At 42.8% G+C, this 20587-nt stretch overlaps 1 protein-coding gene across 1 annotated transcript in view; it reads right to left on the bottom strand.

The window, feature by feature from the left end:
• The window catches only part of TBC1D22A (TBC1 domain family member 22A), a 735477-nt gene that overhangs the window by 491005 nt on the left and 223885 nt on the right, over positions 1-20587 (bottom strand). The window contains exon 8 of the mRNA XM_040343645.1: positions 8932-9046. Coding sequence (XP_040199579.1) covers positions 8932-9046 — 115 coding nt within the window. The remainder of the gene's footprint in view (positions 1-8931; positions 9047-20587) is intronic.

Here is a 20587-nt window from a genome sequence, read left to right as displayed (position 1 = left end):
TGGCGGCGAATAAATAGATACCAAAAATGTCAAGTCTTAAAATTGCGTGCATATTCCAAAAATCTCCATAGAGGCTTTAAAAGCTTTTACAGCTCATCATTTAGGAGTTAAACAGGGGTTCTTTTGCTAAAATGATTGTTCCGAGTATGACATTCACAGCAATGTGTCACATGTGGTGTGACCGCAGCTAATATACACGTGCGCACCCTGGGTGTGCGTTTACACTTGCGCACGTGTGGGACAACATGGGTTACGACAATTTTTTTTAAATGCATTGTATTGTAATGTTTGCTTTCTTTTAACTTTTTGTATATGTATTTATTCATTTTTACTTGATTGCTATAACTAGGGGTTAATAAACCACTATGTGATAGCATTGGGCAGGTAGCAGGTACTCTTGTTGAAGACATTAGGGGTCTAATAGACCCCAATATCTCCACAGCATCTATCTAACCAAGCACAGATCTTCTTGGTTAGATGTGTCCCCTTGGCTGTACCAGTCAAGAAATGGTGGATGCTTCCATCACTTCTAGATTCAGATCCACCATTTCTTGACTGGTACAGCCAAGGGAACACATCTAACCAAGAAGATCTGTGCTTGGTTAGATAGATGTTGTGGCGATATTGGGGTCTTTTAGACCCCTGTCTTTAAAAAGAGTACCTGCCACAGTTTCATTGTTTACATGTAAAAGTGAGGCATGGATATGTTGTAGGCCCTAGGCTCCCGCTGTGTCAAAGTGTTTGGCATCTAGGGAGCCGCCACGTCACTCTCAAGCCCACAGCCTGTTGAACAAATTGATCACAAGTCGATGGCTGCTACTGCAGATATACTACATACGTCCAAAGAGCTGAACTGGTTAATTAACATTTATATTATATTAATTCCTAACTACAGTAGAGTATCTTTATTTTTTTTTAAGTGTAGTTATCCTTGCAAACAAGCTTTGAGGTAAATGATGACTGCAGTGCACAGACTCCATATCTGCATGGATTATTTTCAAAGATTTTTATAGAGGCTGTGCAGTGGCTGTACACTTAAGCATCATTCACACAGGACTTTTTTTCCCCTCATTTGACACCTTTGATACAGGTGATATCATTCTTTTTTTTTTTTTTTTTTTTTGTGTATTTTGTGCATGTACTCGAGAGAGGAGCCGGACTGCAGGAGTTGGGAGTAGGCAGGCCTCCCCCAGAGGCAATCTGCCACCTTTCTCCATGCCCCGGGTGGCAATGGCGGGTGTGTGAGGGGGTCCTCCCACACAGCCCACCCTACCTGCTCCGCTTTGAAGCCCAACAGGGCAGAGGGACTCCCTACAAGGGAGTGAGAGGATCTAGCCCACTCAACCAGCCCCGTTAGTCCTTCGCCTCTCTTTTAGAGACCGCATGGTCAAAGTGCGTGCATGTAAACTCAATTTCGAGTGCGTGTAAGTGTGGTGGTTTTTTGTGGGAGGGGGGTGGTCGTACTAAGCGCAGGCTTACCTCGCATAGCACACCCACCGGGAGCCAGGCTGAGACCACCAAACTCAATTCACATGTAGCCGAGACCGGTATCCGAACCCCTGGCTGCAGAGGTGAATGGCTTGTCAGCGCAGTGCCAATCGCGTTGAGCCACCGCAGCTCCAGAGGTGATATCATTCTGACCTCCAACCGGTCAATAAGAGTGTCTCCTTCAATGCTAATATTGTTTTGTGTGAAAAGTCTATTGACGATAGAGGTGTTGCGAGTAAGCAGTCTAAAGGTCAGACGTCTCTTTTTAGGTGTAATGGATTAGCATGTCAATTACGTCTACAAAAGAATCGAGTCGAGACGTCTGGGGGATGACTAATAATTAACTCAACTGAATGTCATTGTCTAAGAGAGTGTGTATTGAAGTGCCTTGTGGGTGGAGTTGATTCATTGTTCACTTGGTTTCTAAAACTGTATATAACAAGCTGAGTGTACCATTAAAAGTAGTCATTCATTTTGGAACCAGTAACAGAGCTGTGTGTTGTCTTGTTATTCTGGGAAATGGAATGGGTCGTGCCTGTCGGCTGGATTGTCGGATAAGCTGTTGTGGGGCGATGGAATGGAAGATCGTAAACGGTGGTGACCATTACACTCCTCATCTTCAATCTTATCTTAACCTCCTATGTCCATACTATTTCAGATGGTTGCCAATAGTTGTTCTAATGACAGAACAAATAGGGGTGAAAGGGGACACCCCTGCCTTGTTCCGTTGAACATTTCAAATGGTAGGGACTGAGTCCTATTGATCTTTTGCTGTGGGGTGCTTATTAATTGTTCTGATCCATTTCCTCTAGTGTGTAGGCATCAGTATAAAACGTAACCTTTATTACGAACTTAAAGTAAATTGGTAAACGTGTGTACTTTAGTTTACGAGAGGGGTAATCCCAGACTCCAAACAAAATTACAAATTGTAATGATATTGGTGGTCAATAGTTGTCCAAGAAAACAACTCCCCACTGCAATACTACAAAATTACTTTATGCAGATTTGGGGAATTTGTAGGCAGCCTCATACCCAAATGGAGGTCCCTGTATTTCAAAGCCATAAGCTAGGAGGTACATTCAAGCCCAATGCATTCAGGATGGTAAATAATCTTCATTTACCCTAGTAGATATATGGCACAATGTAACACCTTTTATAAAAAAAACAAAAAAAAAAACACACTTTGCAATGGAGGTATCTGACATAGAATCAGACAGCTCAGTGACTAAATGTCCACACTCCCTAGTCACTGTGCTCCCTCCATGCGGAACACTTGGACTAATTTAAAAAGTTCACCATATAGCTAAGATTCATCAAAACCCCCTCCCAAATAAGCCATATGAAGCCCCTACATGTTTCACTGAAAAATATTTTGTATGTGGTGCAAATAAATAATTATTCAAGGCCATTGGATTGAACGTTCAACCACTAAATGTGATTAATGTTTAGCACTTTTAAACATGTTAATCGTTTTTTTTTTCTGTCCAAAATCTCTTTTCCTAAATGCGCTGGTTGTGCATTTTTTTTTTACTCAGTCACTAAACGCTCCTCTCCTAATACACCTATAAATTCCTATGTGTGCATGGCCACATAGGCCAAGAGAGGCGAGTTTAAAGGCTGGAAAAAAAATGTCAAACGTCTGTAAAAACTGCCTTGTGTACATGAGACCTTAAAGTGTTACTAAACCCAGAACCCTATATTCACTAAATCTGATCTCCCACAGTGCACAGAACATGCAAATGCAATTATTTTAGTAAATATAAACTGCTGAATACCTTTTCTACTCAGCAGTATAAAGCAGTCTTATGACTCCTATCAGTGTCTGGTTAAAGATGGTAGGAGGGGTTTTCATTCCACTCTGACTGTCCTATGAGGCTACCCTGACCCTTTGTCTGGACAATGCTGATAGGAGTGTGCATGTGAATGGCACAGGCCAAAGAAAAAAAACTCTAGCAATACACACCAAACTGAGAATTTTCAGAGTGATCTCAAAGGCTATGTCTTATCAAGAGATATAATATGGACAGTGGGAAAAAAATGACTATCAGAGAAGATAGATCAAAGCAGCCCTTTTGCACAATGTGGAGAATTAACCCCTTAGGTTCCACAGCAAGTATAACAAGCATGCTTTACTGCATATACAGACTGATTTTACTGTTGCAGTTTTAGTAACACTCTAAAGCTGAATTTCATTAGGATTGTTTTCGTTTTTTTAATTATTTTTTGTTTTTTTTGTTCTTTCATAGTCACTTTGATCAAGCTTGGAACAATGCAAGTATACATAGTATTATGCATATAGCAAGGTAGCAAAATCATTAAAGATTTTTATCAATTCCTGAAGAAGCATTGAGTTACACAAGTAAAATATTAGCCACATCTCCAACCAATATATTGACGACTGTATGTCTACACTGGATCCTAATTTGTTGGGTTTGGAACATAACGATAGGGAAATAAAAAATGTCCTTATTGAAGTTGTCTCAAAATATCTAAAGCCTCCAATATTATGGTTGGCTGACTTCATACCAAAGTAATGCGATTGCAAACTAACCAAGTCCTAAAAAGGTCATATTACTCGCAAGGGGAGCTGGCCATTTCCTTAAACACAAGTCCTAGGTATTACAGCTATAACTTGATCATCTGTGACACACCGTAAGAAAGCTAACAGGGCTCCGTGGTGGAACAACATCTTTAGTTAAGTTTTTTTTTTATATTTTCTAAAAACGATTAAACTTGTTATCTGTATATAGCATGACTTTATTTAATGTTCTACCTACATGCGTTTGTGTGAGCTCTCTTTGCACATCTTGAATACTAGCCCAGAAATGTAAACTGTCACATAACTCACATACATCACATAACTAACAATACAATTGAGTACATTTAGTAGTGGTTTGGGGTTGACCGCTTGAGGGTACTAGCAGTGCTACACACAAGAATGGTTCCATTTTTTTTTTTTTTTATCTGGAGATTTTAACCATTATATTGCTAAAATAAAAAACAATATTTTTAAGTAGTGTTTTAGTTTAATTTGCTCAATCTAATGTTTTGACTTTTATTTTGTACATGATTATTAACATGTTCCATCCTAAATCCGGGTACAATATGTAACATATTGGTAAAGGTCTATCCTTTAAAGAATGGGGAAATCTGCATGTATTGCAATTTTTTTTGTCTTTACATACATTTTAAGGACTGATAAAACAAAGCATATTTGATTCTTAAACAGCTAAAGGGAGAAAAATTGGATGGAAAAGGGTAGGCACATTTGTCCTTTAAGGAACTACAACATTTCAAAAAAGTTAGTATATCCCTCACATTTTTGTAAATATATTATTATATCTTTTCATGTAGTTACACTTTGCTACAGTGTAAAGTAGTGAGTGTACAGCTTGTATAACAGTGTAAATTTGCTGCCCCCTCAAAATAACAACACACAACCATTAATGTCTAAATCACTGGTAACAAAAGTGAGTACACCCCTAAGTGAAAATTTTCAAATTGGGGCAACTTAAACATTTTCCCTCCCCAGTGTCATGTGACTTGTTAGTGTTACAACGTCTCAAGTGCGAATAGGGGAGAAGGTGTGTTGCATTTGGTATACAGCAAAATATAAAGGATGGTGCTAATTCATCAAAACAATGTGAAAACATATATGATTAAATCATAATGTGCATAATTGGGTAATAACATTCCTGAAAGAAAGAGTCTACGCACTAAAAAAATTAAAAATGTGTAGTAGGTGATATTAATTGTCCGTACTCCACCAACACTCGCGTGGGAAGAAATGAACTCACCAAATAAGCCAAGGATCATCTCTCTTTCATGTGGCTTACTCTTCCAAGGATCTGAGTCTTAGCTATTGTCTCCTAGCTATTTGGTGAGTTTGTTTCTTCTCACACAAGTGTTGGTGGAGCACGGACAATTAAGATCACCTACTACACATTTTACATTTTTTTGGTGTGCGGAGCCTTTCTTTCAGATATGATATCACCCAATTATGCACATTATATATGTGTGATGTAATCATATATGTTTTCGATTTGTTTGATGAATTAGTACCGTCCTTTATATTTTGTTGTATGTGTTTATGGGTGATCAGATCACTTGAAAAAGGGGCAGCTTCTTTTGAATTTTGTTAAATATTCATTTGTTTAGCGGCAACACTTGTTAAACTATATACATCACATGTTAAATTTGATGTTATCGCTCTCACTCTCTTATACTGGTCACTGGAAGTTCACCATGGCACCTCATGGCAAAGAACTCTGAGGATCTGAAAAAAAGAATTGTTGTTCTACATAAAGATGACCTAGGCTATAAGAAGATTGCCAAGACCCTGAAACTGAGCTGCAGCATGGTGGTCAAGACCATACAGCGGTTTAACAGGACAGGTTTGACTCAGAACAGGCCTCACCATGGTCCACCAAAGAATTTAAGTGCACATGCTCAGTGTCATATTCAGAGGATGTCTTTGGGAAATAGATGTACGAGTGCTGCCAGCATTGCTGCAGAGGTTGATGGGATGGGGGGGGGGGGGGGGGGGGTCAGCCTGTCAGTGCTCAGACGCACACTGCATCAAATTGGTCTGCTTGGCTGTCGTCCCAGAAAAAAGCGTCTTCTAAAGATGATGCACAAGACAGCCTGCAGTTTTCTGAAGACAAGGAGACTAAGGACATGGATTACTGGAACCATGTCCTGTGGTCTGATGAGAGTGGTCAAGATAAACTTATTTGGTTCAGATGGTGTCAAGTGTGTGTGTGGCAGCAACCGTATGAAGACAAGTGCGTCTTGCCTACAGTCAAGCATGGTGGTGGGAGAGTCATAGTCTGGGCCTGCATGAGTGCTGCGGGCATTGGTGAGCTACAGTTCATTGAAGGAATCACAAATGCCAACATGTACTGTGACATACTTAAGCAGAGCATGATCCCCTCCCTTAAGAGACTGGGTCGCAGGGCAGTATTCCAACATGATAATGAACCCAAACACACCTCCACAATGACCACTGCCTTACTAAAGAAGCCAAGGGTAAAGGTGATGGACTGGCCAAGGATATCTCCAAACCTAAACCCTATTTTTTTTTTTATTCTCTGTTTTTTATTTTATATCATAGTTCATACATAAACGTCTGCAGTATTATCATACAAGCATTTCTATTCATATACAGTTTAAGATTACTCCACAATCTCCTCCCCCTGTATATTATTAAAGCTGTACCAACATGATTACCTTTTCCCCTAACCCCCCTTTCCAACCCATTAAAAAAAAAACAATTAAACAATATATATATATATATATATATATATATATATATATATATATATATATATATATATATACACACACACACACACACATTAAAAAAAAAATAGTCCAAAAAAAAAGTCTAAAATAATTATATACTCGGCCGTCTCTCTTCCCCCTCCATCCACCTCTGCCCCTCCCCACCCTCTCAGGGATTCTGCTCTCTATACTCTATATATGGCGACCACACATGTCTATATTTCTCCTCCTGTTCTCTCATACCCATAGTCAGGTTTTCCATCTGCTGTATCTCCGTTACTCTGCCCAACCATTGTTGTCTTGTCGGCGCTGCTATGCTCTTCCAAAGAATTGGAATGCAAGCCTTTGCTGCTGTAAGTAGGTGTCTGAGTAAAGAGTTTTTGTACTTTACCATCGAGATTGGAAAATCGTTTAGTAAAAATGCTGCAGGGTTATCCCCCAAATCCACCTCCGTAATTTCTTTTACTGTGTCGGATACCATACTCCAAAATTCTTTTAATTTCGAGCAATCCCAGAATAGGTGTATCATGGTGCCCTCTGCCTCATTACATCCCCAACATTGGTCTGAGACCTGGGGGAACATGCGTTTTAACGCTACAGGAGTTCTATACCATCTGGTTAAGATTTTGTATCCGCCCTCTTGATATTTGCTAGCTAGCGATGCCTTATGGGTAAACCTAAAGATTTTTATTTTCTGGGTCTCCGAAAATGTTGTTCCTAACTCTCTCTCCCATGCTTGCACAAATGCTAAGTCTTGTGGTGCTCCTGACTTAACTAGTAGGCTGTACATATATGATAAGCCATGTCTCACAGGTTCTCCCTTACAACAGACTTCCTCAAACTCTGATATGTCTCGAGTAGTTTCGCCTTGTGATGTCCATGCTCGAATTGCGGCTTTCAATTGTAGTTGTCTCATTGGGTCTAATTCCCTGTGGATTATCTCTTCATTTTTTCTGCTGTTCCCTATTTGAGTATCACTCTTGAAATGTATCAGCCTGCTCAGTCCCAGGCGCCTTAAGTTATTAAAGTAGCGATCTGTAAGACCTAACCCAAACCTTGGATTTTCAAGGACTCGTATTAGTGGGCTTGGATATTTAGAAATTTTCGTTTTTTCAAATATCCTTTTTATTGCTCGTATCGTAGGACCTACTGTGGGATGTTTCTTCACTTCTTGTGGTATGTCCGAATCCAAAATCCATGCCATACCTTCTAATGGTATATTCGTTATTTTCTGTTCTATTTGTATCCATGGTTTTCCTTCTGATGAAGGCACCACTCTGCAATCCGAGCCAAATGGGATGCATCATGGTAACTCATTGGGTCTGGAAGGCCCACTCCCCCCCTTTCTTTCGGCAAAGTCAAAACATCTCTCCTTATCCTCGCTGGTTTTCCTGCCCAGATAAATTTAACAAATCTCGATCTCAATTCTCTCAAAAAGCCCAGGGGGATCTTTACAGGTAGGGTCTGGAATAAATAAATCAGTCTCAGCATTATGTTCATTTTAATGATATTGATTCTCCCAAACCATGTAAAGATCTCCCTGTCCCATCGTTGAAAGTCTGCTTTAATCTGTCTAACCAGTGGTATAAAGTTCAATTCAAAGCTAAACCCTATTGAGCATCTGTGGGGCATCCTCAAATGTTAGGTGGAGAAGCACAAAGTCTCCAACAACCACCAGCTCTGTGATGTCGTCATGGAGGAGTGGAAGAGGACTCCAGTGGCAGCCTGTGAAGCTTTGGTTAACTTCATGCCCAAGAGGATAAAGGCAGTGCTGGAAAAAAATGGTGGCAACACAAAATATTGACACTGGGCCCAATTTGGACGTTTTCACTTAGGGGTATACTCACGTTTGTTGCCAGCGGTTTAGACATTAATGGCTGTGTATTGAGTTATTTTGAGGTGACAGCAAATGTATACAGGTATACAAGCTGTACCACTCACCATTTTACATAGCAATGTGTCATTTCTTGAGTGTTGTCACATGAAAATATATAATAAAATATTTATAAAAATGTGAGGGGTGTACTCACTTTTGTGAGATACTGTATATATGAATCGTATTTAAGTATATGCAAGCAGAACTGACTGGAAAAAATCAACACTTTATGAAAAAGAAATGATTAACGCTTGTTATGATATTTTATTGATGTCAAAACTTACCCGCGTAGTCACTAATGAATACAACAAAGAAAGGTGTGACTAGGTCATTTATTCCTTGTACGTATCCACTTGCTGGATGTCGAATTGCCCATATAAACAAAATTCTTTCAAATATCTGCAAAACAAAATATACACATACTTAGAGCAAAACAATGCCCAACAGGATTTTAATGATTGTTAAAGTTCATTAAAAGGATTTTACATTTACATTTCAACAACAATGGGGAAAACTAATAGTCTGGCAGGCTAATGCAGAATTACACTGGCCTCCTCATCAATAACTCAAATGGCTAGCTGTTGGCAGCAACAAAAATGTTAGCCCCAAAGTTGCAGGAATGCTCAGGAATACACAACCTTTTCAGTAACACACAGCTGAAGATTGAAAGCTGAAGTTGCAGGCAAAAATGGTCAAGCACCTTAGAGCATACTAGCATTCTCTAAGCTGCTCTTTTATCCCTTACACAGCGGGGTGTCTGAGCAGAAACTTCTGCCTATCAGTACTCAAAGTGAAAAATCCCTTAAGCCATTTTTTTTCCTATAAAAACCCTTTAATTGATGTAAGCCAGTGTTCGAAAAAATGGAAACTCTTTTATTATCGCTACAACTTATTATGGCAGCTTTCCACAACAAAGCTGTGCAACCCGCTGGTCAGAAGCCTTAGAAAATGAAAGCCTTTGTTTTATTATTGCAACAACTTATTATGGCAGCTGTCCAGAACAAGAGTTATACAAGCAACCTGCAGGTCAGATACCATAATGACTTCTTTGATTCTGTTTTTGAAGTTGCCATTTTGTTCAAACTGCAGTTAATCGTAAAGGGAACTGCATGTTCTAGCCCCTTTTTTTTTATTGTTTGTATAATCTTTATTTCAATGTATACAAATATACATATACAAAGTTACATAGTTAGGCAGGTTGAAAAAAGACACAAGTGCATCTAGTTCAACCAAAAAGTAATAAAAAATACAATTCCATATACACAATCCTTCGCCCACAGTTGATCCAGAGGAAGGCAAAAAAAAGCAAGGCCTGCTCCAATTGTGGTAAGAATTCCTTCTGGATCCCCCAAAAGGCAATCAGATTTTCCCTGGATAAACTTTACCTATGAATGTTAGTACCCAGTTTATATTATGTACATTTAGGAAAGAATCCAGGCCTTTTTTTAAAGCTATCTACTGAGTTTGCCAGAACCACCTCTGGAGGGAGTCTATTACACATTTTCACAGCTCTTACTGTGAATAAACCTTTCTGCATTTGTCCTCTGATGACTACAACACCAAGTTCACTATAAGGACCACTCATATATGTGTACATGTTGATCATATCCCCCTTAATCTCCTCTTTTTTTTTTAAGAGAGAATAAATAAAATTCCTCTAATCTTTCCTCATAGCTGAGCTCCTCCATACCTCTTATCAGTTTGGTTGCCCTTCTCTGCACTTTCTCCAGTTCCCCAATATCCTTTTTTGAGAACTGGTAGCCAAAATTGAGCCGCATATTCCATTATAATACAAGAAAGGAAAACTACAGCTTGGCATTGCATGCTATTATTAAGCTTATGATCTACCAAAACCCCCAGATCCTACCCCACCATTGATTTCCCCAGTTGTACTCCCCCTAGTATGTATGATGCATGCATAGTCTTAGCTCCCAAGTGCATAACTTTACATTTATTAATATTAAACCTAATTTGCCACGTAGTTGCAAAATTAGACAGAGCATTAAAATTGGCTTGTATATTGGAGACATCCTGTAAGGACATTATTCCACTGCATAGCTTAGTGTCATCTACACAGACAGAAATGGTACTTTTAATCCCAGACCCAATATCATTTATAAAGATATTAAAAAAGTAAGGGTCCCAACACCGAACCTTGGGGTACACCACTGATAACCTTAGACCATTCAGTAAGAGTCATTAACCATGACTCTCTGAATTCTGTCTTTTAGCCAGTTTTCTATCCATTTACAAACTGATATTTCCAAGCCTGTAGACTATACCTTACACATGAGCAGTGTGTTGATAATGGTGTCAAACTCCAAGAATACCACGTCTACAGCCACCCCTCTGTCCAAGGCTTCACATAAAAATAAATCAGGTTTGTTTGACAACTTCTGTCTTTCATGAACCCACGCTGTCTGTTGCATAAAATATTTTTTTTTCCCCCAGCAAGAACTTGTCTATGTGGTCTTTTAATTAACTCTCCAGTATCTTCCCAACTTCCCAAATTTAAACTAACAGGAGTTACTTGGTAAAGACTTTGATCCCTTTTTTTAAATATGGGCACCACATTGGCCCTGCACCAATTCAGTGGTACCATTCCAGTTATTAATGAGTCCCTAAATATTAGAAACAATGGCCCTGAATTAACAGAGCTCAATGCTTTTTCTTACCACAATTGGAGCAGGCCTTGCTTTTTTTTGCCTTCCTCTGGACTCCCTAGGACTTAACCCCTTCCTCACCCCCTACTGGTTAACCCTTTAACTCTCAGTGTCATTTACACAGTAATCAGTGCATTTTTATAGCACTAATCGCTGTATAAATGACAATGGTCCCAAAATAGTGTCAAAAGTGTTTGATGTGTCCGCCACAATATCGCAGTCATGATAAAAATTGCTGATCACCGCCATTACTAGTAAAAAAAATAACAATGCCATACAATTATCCCCTATTTTGTAGACGCTATAACTTTTGCGCAAACCAATAAATATATGCTCATTGCGATTTTTTTTACCAATATATAGAAGAATACATATTGGCCTAAACTGAGGGAAAAATGTTTTTTTATATATTTTTGGGGGATAGTTATTGTAGCAAAAAGTAAAAAACTATTGATTTTTTTTTTCAAAATTGACACTTTGTTTATAGCGCAAAAAATAAAAACTAGGAAAGCAGCCCAATCCCATCCTTGAAAAATGTGCTCTCTTAAAGTTAAGTGTTTTTATCTTACACGTATGTGTTCGTTGCTTACAGCCAACATTAAATGAAATCATGTAAGGTAACTGCTACCCACTGCAATCTTCTCATAGCCTATGTAACCTTTATGTAGAGCAACATTTTTTTTTTCAGATCTCAGAGGAATATCTTGTACAGGTTCAAAAAGACAGTTTCTGAAGAATCAAAATAACCAGGTTAAAATCCAATGGACTCACTTGGGAAGATACAGGAGGGATGTTGTGAACTATACCCTGTATGAAGGCTTCCATAAAGGAGTAAGAGGAAAGCAGTCTTTGAAACAGAACACATAAGTCCCAGATGTTAACCTGTATGCTACTCAAGACCAACCGTTGATCCAGACCAGACTGGGGAAAAGTCAAGAATCGTATAATGGAGAATTTTCTGTGGAAGAAATCATCTTGCACCAGGAGAGATATGCCTTCTAAGGGAGATATTAAAACAAGTTCATTCCCTAGTTTTTAAGAACATAGAGATGTCTAAATTCAACAGACCCCTGTCCATCAGGAGCTTGGCTTAAACAGCCATTCTATTAAAGCCAACACCCAAGAAGAAGGGTGATTAACCAGACCTTGGGACAGAAGATCTGGGATAGTCCATGGAGAGTCTGCCAGGAATCTGACATGGTACCACAAACTTCTGAGCCAGTTCGGTGAAGTGAGTGTCACTGGCATGCCCTTCATCTTGGTCCTCTGGAGCAGGTGAGGAAGTAATTTCAGAGGCAGAAAGGCATAGATCAGGCTTATCTGATGCCACACAAACATCAAAGGCTACAGGTCCCCTGGACTCGAAGAGAAACCTGCTCACATTGCTGTTAAATCTAAAGCCAGAAGTCCAAATCTAGCATTCCTCATCTGTGACAGAGGAATTGATATTGAGAGATATAGAAAACATTCTCTATAGTCTAATTGTTGATGACTAAGAAGGTCTGCCAAGTTTCAGTGCCTGGGATGTGAATGCCCAAGCAAGAATTCAATCCTACTCTTTGAGCTGAAAGACTGCCTGATGGTCTATGTAAGGCACTCTTCTGACTGAATCCTGGTTGGACTACCGCACAGGCGAGAGTTTCAGCATTGGAGAGATTAAACAAACCGACCTGAGCTCCAGACCATTGGTGAAGAGACAAGCTCATTCATTTTAACCACTAGCCGACCGTGCACCGCCGTTCTACGTCGGCAGGTCGGCTCGGCTGGGCGAGAGCACGTAGTATAACGTCCTCTCTCTCAGCCGCCACTAGGGGCACGCGCGCGCCCCCGACTCCCGTGCGTGTGCCCGGCGGGCGCGATCGCCGCCAGGCACACGCGATCGCTCGGTACAGAGCGGGGACCGGGAGCTGTGTGTGTAAACACACAGCTCTCGGTCCTGTCAGCAGGGGAAATGCTGATCTTCTGTTCATACGATGTATGAACAGAGGATCAGTGTTTCCCCTAGTGAGGCCACCCCCCCCCCACAGTAAGAACACACCCAGGCATACTTAACCCCTTCCCCGCCCCCTAGTGTTAACCCCTTCACTGCCAGTGGCATTTTTATAGTAATCCAATGCATTTTTATAGCACTGATCGCTATAAAAATGCCAATGGTCCCAAAAATGTGTCAAAAGTGTCCGAAGTGTCCGCCATAATGTCGCAATACCGAAAAAAAATCGCTGACTGCCGCCATTACTAGTAAAAAATATATATTAATAAAAATGACATAAAAATACCCCCTATTTTGTAAACGCTATAACTTTTGCGCAAACCAATCAATAAACGCTTATTGCGATTTTTTTTAAATGAAAAATATGTAGAAGAATACGTATCGGCCTAAACTGAGGAAATGAGGATTTTTAATACAGCTTACCTGTAAAATCCTTTTCTTGGAGTACATCACGGGACACAGAGCGGCATATTCATTACTATATGGGTTATATGGAGTACCTTCAGGTGTTGACACTGGCAATCTCAAACAGGAAATGCCCCTCCCTATATAACCCCCTCCCATAGGAGGAGTACCTCAGTTTTGTAGCAAGCAGTATGCCTCCCAAAATGGTCCCCAAAAAGAGGGGTGGGAGCTCTGTGTCCCGTGATGTACTCCAAGAAAAGGATTTTACAGGTAAGCTGTATTAAAAATCCCTTTTTCTTTATCGTACATCACGGGACACAGAACGGCATATTCATTACTATATGGGATGTCCCAAAGCAATGCTCACAATGAGGGGAGGGAGAACATCTCCAAGACAAAAGGATTTAATTTAGAGAAATACTCAAATCATAATAAATCCAACTTAGTTGAGAAAAATAATCTTAAATTTTAAATTTAACTCAAAAAAGAGGAGCCCCCGGAATCCGAGGGTCTCAAACTGCAGCCTGCAGCACTGCCTGCCCAAAGGCTGTATCAGACTTCCTTCTTACGTCCAACTGGTAGAATTTTGTAAACGTGTGGACAGAAGACCAGGTTGCCGCCTTGCAAACTTGAGCCATAGAGATCTGGTGGTGTGCTGCCCAGGAGGCGCCCATGGCCCTAGTAGAATGAGCCTTTAATGATACTGGAGGAGGCAACCCATCAAGCCGTAGGCCTGAGTGATTAATTGCTTAATCCACCTAGAAATGGTGGACTTTGCAGCTGCCTGCCCCTTCTTGGGCCCATCCGGTAATATGAACAGCACATCTGTCTTCCGGATCTTCTTTGTAGCTTTAAGATAGGCCTTCATGGCCCTGACGATATCCAAGGTATGCAGCAACCCTTCCTTTCTGGAAGTAGGTTTAGGGAAGAAGGATATGGTAATACCAAATCCTGGTTCAAATGAAAACTGGATACAACCTTCGGTAGGAAGGAAGGATGAGGGCGGAGAACGACCCTGTCCTTATGAAAAATAAGATATGGTTCCTTACAGGATAAGGCCGCCAGTTCCGATACTCTTCTTGCGGAAACTATGGCGACCAAAAATACTAACTTCCTTGTCAGTAAAACCAAAGGAATTTCAGCCAACGGCTCAAACGGTTGTTTCTGTAAACTTGACAGAACAAGGTTTAAATCCCACGGGCAAAGCGGGGATTTAACTGGAGGTTTAATACGTAAGACCCCTTGAAGGAAGGTCTTAACCAGCGAGTGGGTGGCCAGCGGCCGCTGAAACCACACTGACAGAGCAGAAATCTGTCCTTTGATTGTGCTTAATGCCAATCCTTTATCCACTCCTAGCTGGAGAAAACTTAATACTCTATCGATGGTAAATTTGCGAGAAAGCCATCGCTTGGACTCACACCAGCCTACATAGGCCTTCCAGACCCTGTAATAAATCACCCTAGAGACCGGTTTCCTGGCTCTGATTAGGGTAGAGATTACTTTCTGAGACAGACCTCTACCCCTGAGAATCAGGGATTCAGCTTCCAGGCCGTCAAATTTAGATGCCGTAAGGCAGGGTGGAGGATCGGACCTTGCGATAGCAGGTCTGGCCGTAGAGGAAGAGTCCAAGGGTCTCCCACTACCATCCTTAAGATTAGTGAGTACCATGCCCTTCTGGGCCATGCTGGAGCTACCAGGATGACTGGTATGTGCTCCACCCGGATCCTGCGCAGCAGGCGGGGTAGTAACTGGAGCGGGGGAAATGCATAAAGAAGTTTGAACTGATGCCAAGGGCAAACCAACGCATCGGTTCCGCAGGCCATCGGATCCCTTGAGCGGGACATGAACCTGTCTAGCTTCTTGTTGAGTCTCGATGCCATGATATCCACGTCCAGCACTCCCCATCTTTGGCAGAGTGCTTGAAAGATTTGTGGATGCAGAGACCATTCCCCCGGCAAAAGAGTCTGGCGGCTTAAGAAGTCCGCCTGAAAGTTGTCCACTCCTGGAATGAATATTGCCGATATGCAGGGCACATGAGCCTCTGCCCATAGGAGAATCAAGCTCACCTCTCTCTGAGCGGCTTGACTCCTGGTTCCCCCTTGGTGATTTATGTATGCCACGGCCGTGGCATTGTCTGATTGAATTCTCACCGGGAACCCCTGCAATTTTGACGTCCAAGCCCTGAGGGCTAGTCGAGCAGCTCTGAGCTCCAAGATGTTGATGGGCAACTGCTTCTCTGGCGTTGCCCAAGTACCTTGGCGAGTGCAACCATCCAAAATTGCTCCCCAGCCCGTCAGGCTGGCGTCTGTGGTCACTATCTTCCAAGCCACTGGGCTGAAAGACTTCCCCTTCAGTAGATTCTGAGGGTCTAACCACCAACACAGACTTTGTCGGACTCTTGATGAGAGCGGCAACGGGATATCCAAGGCCTGTGGCCTTCTGCTCCCTGCTGACAGGATGGCTGCCTGCAGGATGCGAGTGTGGCTCTGGGCGTATGGTACCGCCTTGAATGTGGCCACCATCTTGCCTAGTAACCTCATACATAGGCGAATAGTCGGTTCCTTCTTGCTTAGAACCAGTAGGATTAATTCCTTGATGGCTTTGACCTTCCTCAGAGGTAGAAACACTCTTTGTTGTTCTGTGTCTAATCTCATGCCGAGATATTCCAACTGCCTTGTGGGCAGGAAAGCTGACTTTTCTCGATTTAGGACCCAGCCGAACTTCTCGAGGTATTGGACCGTGAGGGCCACTGCTCGCTCCAAGCCGGGAGACGAGTGATCTATGACTAGGAGGTCGTCCAGGTATGCTAGGATCGTGACCCCTTGGATCCTTAGTTTGGCTAGGATTGGAGCTAGGACCTTCGTGAACACCCGGGGGGCCGTAGCCAACCCGAAGGGAAGCACCACGAATTGGAAGTGACGCGAAGCCACCATGAAGCGTAGATATTTTTGATGTGGCTGATAAATTGGAAGATGAAGGTAGGCATCCTTTATGTCTATGGACGCCATGAAGTCGTCCTTTTGGAGTGTGGCAGCTGCTGACCGCACGGATTCCATCCGAAATGAGCGGATCTTTAGGTATGTATTTACCATCTTTAGGTCCAAAATTGGCCTGACATCTCCATTGGACTTCGGGATGATGAATAGGTTGGAGTAGAAACCTAGCCCCTGTTCCAGGACTGGTACCTCTACTATTACTTCCTGGGAAAGTAGATGATTTAATGCCGACATTAATGCGGCTCCTTTCTCCGGATCGTTTGGAATCCTAGACTCCTGGAAATGAAGAGGAGGAAACCTTAGGAAATCTAATTTGTAGCCCGTGGCCACGGAAGACCGTACCCACTCGTCGGGAATGCTGGCTTCCCAAACCTCTGAAAAGAGTCGCAGCCTTCCCCCCACCTTCGTGGGTGGGGGCGCCCCTTCATAAGGTCGGCTTGGGGGCTGGGTTTGCTGGTTTGCGAACCCACTGCTTTCTGCCTCTAGCAGCCTGTCCTTGTGATTTGCTGTTGAAGCCGAAGTTTGCTTTCGCAGGAGGCCGTCGATACTGTTTGGCATTAGAGGGCCCCTGCCCAGGGGAGTACTGTCGTTTAAACGCAGGCCCCTGAAACTTCCTCTTAGTTGGCAAGAGAGTACTTTTGCCATTTGAAATGGTTTGAATGTATTTATCTAGGTCTTCTCCGAAGAGTCGTCCTCCATGGAAGGGGAACCCTACCAGGAGCTTCTTGCATGGGGGCTCGGCCTCCCAGCTTTTTAACCATAAGAGTCTTCTCATATGGATAAGGGATAACGATAAACGTGACGCTTGCTGGATAGAATCCTTAATTGCGTCTACTGTAAAACATATGGCCCTAGGGACATCCGAAAATTCTTCTGCCTGCTGGGCAGGAATAAGTTTAAGCATCTGCTTAACTTGATCCGATAATGCTTGAGCAACCCCAATCGCAGCCACAGCTGGCTGTACTACTGCCCCTGCAGTAGTGAAGGAGTTCTTAAGTAGTGCTTCCAAGCGTTTATCAACTGGATCCTTGAATACCTGTATGTTTTCTACAGGGCATGTTAATGATTTGTTAATACATGAGATGGCTGCGTCCACTGCAGGAGTAGCCCATTTCTTGGAAAATTTATCTTCCATAGGATATAGGGCAGAGAATCTTTTAGGTGGTAAGAAGATTTTATCTGGCTTGTTCCAATCTTGGAACAAAACTCCCTCTAGTAGAGGGTGGATCGGAAATACTGCATTGCTTTGAGGCGCCCTCAGTGAGCCCAAAGCTGAAACCGTAGATACCTGGAGATCTGGTACTGGCAAGTTGAATGCATTATGGACCAAGTCCGTTAAGGCTTGAATCCACCAGCTCTCCCCTTGGGAGACTGCTCCAGACTCCTCTGTATCCGGATCTTCGATCCCTGAACCTACTTGGTCCTTGTCTAAGAGGTCGTCCAATTCCCCTGAGGAAAGGACCTCCTCTTCTGAGGGTCCGCGCTCGGGCGACGGAGCCCATTCTTTTCTCCATCTCTCTTAAAGAGGTGAGTAATACCTCGTCCGTGACCATCTTAGGGTTGGACTGACCCGCGCCAGCTCCAGCCCCAGATCCCGATGGCCCCAAGGCTCCCTGTGGGGAAAGCAGCGGCCATGGTACAATACCGAGGTACACCTGCTACCTATTGGTATTTGGAACTATAAAAGTTAATTGCCCAAACACCTGTTTGGGGGATAAAAAATGCTTCCTCTCCCCTAGATGACTTTTCTTTTTTTTTTTTTTTTTTTCGTTTTTGTTTCAAATCCAGGAAAGAAAAAACATTCTGTCCCCCTGAGTAGTATTGCAAAGAAAAACTATGAGATGGAAAAGAAACAGCCTATTTCTAGGCTTGAAAAACAGTCTTCTGAAGACTGCAATATCCTTTCTGGCCACTGTGTGTCCTTGGCGCCCCGTGCTGCCGCTCTGGTCTTTCCTCCCCAGTTCCAAAGTATTGAATGAGCTGTGGAACAAACAAGGAAGGGCCGCCCCTTCCTTAAGCCACTGACCCGCCCTTCCCCCCCCAGCAATCTCAAACAGGAAATGCCCCTCCCGACAGGGGGGGGGGTTTGGGAGGAAGGGACCTCTCTGCTCCAGCAAACTGCAGCCTGGAACCACGAGGAGGTCAGCGTTTTTCCTGCTTTGCAGGCTCTGAGGAGGAAGACTGAATGGAGCATCGCCTGGAGGCTTGCAGGTAAGCACAGCTCTCTGACACACACATATACTTTTATATCACACAGGCCCCACTCAATGCTTTTCCAACACTACAAGGGAGGTCACATCTTATGGGGAATAATACATATAGAGCCATCCTATCTTTATGATATGTGACTAGTTTGCCAGATGCAGTGCATAACTTTAGGCATGTCCCCTGTGACCCCCCAGAAAAAACCTGCTAAGAACCAAGTTCCGCAAGTTTTCCCCTCACTTACCTGCTCCATGACGCAGGACTTTGCCAAGCAAGAGGCCCAATCTTCCCCCATCTCCGTGGGGATGTCTAGACCTTCAGGCCCTGGGTTCCTATGAAGGATCCACTGTCCTGGGCCCATATAGCACTCTGGCAACAGAAACATTAAGCACCCAAAGGTTTCTAAGTTCTGGGCCCAGGGTCCAGCTCTCTAAAAAGAAAAGCATTATGGGCTATACCCCAAGGGTTTGGGGTCCGGTTACTGACCACTTTAGCGCTGAGGCTTTTTTGGACAGAACCGGTAGCTCACCTAATCCCAAGGATGCGGAGGCAAGCTAAACCATGACTAACACCTAAGACACTGGCGTAAAAACTGAGGTACTCCTCCTATGGGAGGGGGTTATATAGGGAGGGGCATTTCCTGTTTGAGATTGCCAGTGTCAACACCTGAAGGTACTCCATATAACCCATATAGTAATGAATATGCCGCTCTGTGTCCCGTGATGTACGATAAAGAAAAAAATGTTTTTTTATATATTTTTGGGGGATATTTATTACAGCAAAAAGTAAAAAATATTCATTTTTTTTCAAAATTGTCGCTCTATTTTTGTTTATAGCGCAAAAAATAAAAAACACAGAGGTGATCAAATACCACCAAAAGAAAGTTCTATTTGTGGGAAAAAAAGGACGCCAATTTTGTTTGGGAGCCACGTCGCACGACCGCGCAATTGTCTGTTAAAGCGACGCAGTCCCGAATCGCAAAAAGTACTCTGGTCTTTGGGCAGCAATATGGTCTGGGGGGTAAGTGGTTAAAGACACAAAGTGGGCTCTTTTATGTCCAAGGCCCCTTTCACATGAGGCGGACTCCACCAGGAGTCTGCCTGCTTAGTGGGGAATCTGTCTGCTGACCCCGCTGAGCATCAGGATGCTTGTCCATGTCTGCTCTGCTTATGCAGAGCAGAAACAGACACAGCCCGCTGTCCTCTATGCGTAGTCAGATTTAAACAGAACGCCTGTCCGTATACACCCAACGGCCATCCAATCCAATCTGCTAGATAGATGGAAAACAGATTAGCAGATTGGATGCCACCACTCCATAGAGGGCGATAGATGGTCCAATCAGGTCTGTCTAAAAAACTGACAGACAGAACCGATCGGTTTGCCCGTGTGAAAGGGGCCTAAGAGGTAAATACTACCATATTTATCGGCGTATAACGCACACTTTTTTCCCCTTAAAAATCAGGGAAAAATTGTGGGTGCGCGTTATACACCGATCACCACTTTCTGAGCGCCGACATACACCGAGTGCAGTACACTCGGCTGGGCTCGGCCACGCTGGCTCCGCGAGAGGAGCCGAGCGTGGCCGAGCCCAGCCGAGTGTACTGCACTCGGTATATGTCGGCTTACTGAGCGCCGCCGCCGACATATACTGTTCAAAAACAGCGCAGGAGAAGCAGGAAGA

The sequence above is a fragment of the Rana temporaria genome, chromosome 3 (genome assembly GCF_905171775.1).
Source record: "Rana temporaria chromosome 3, aRanTem1.1, whole genome shotgun sequence".
Lineage (NCBI taxonomy): Eukaryota > Metazoa > Chordata > Amphibia > Anura > Ranidae > Rana > Rana temporaria.
Note: the sequence above shows the minus strand (reverse complement) of the source record. Positions and strands in the feature narration are given on the sequence as shown.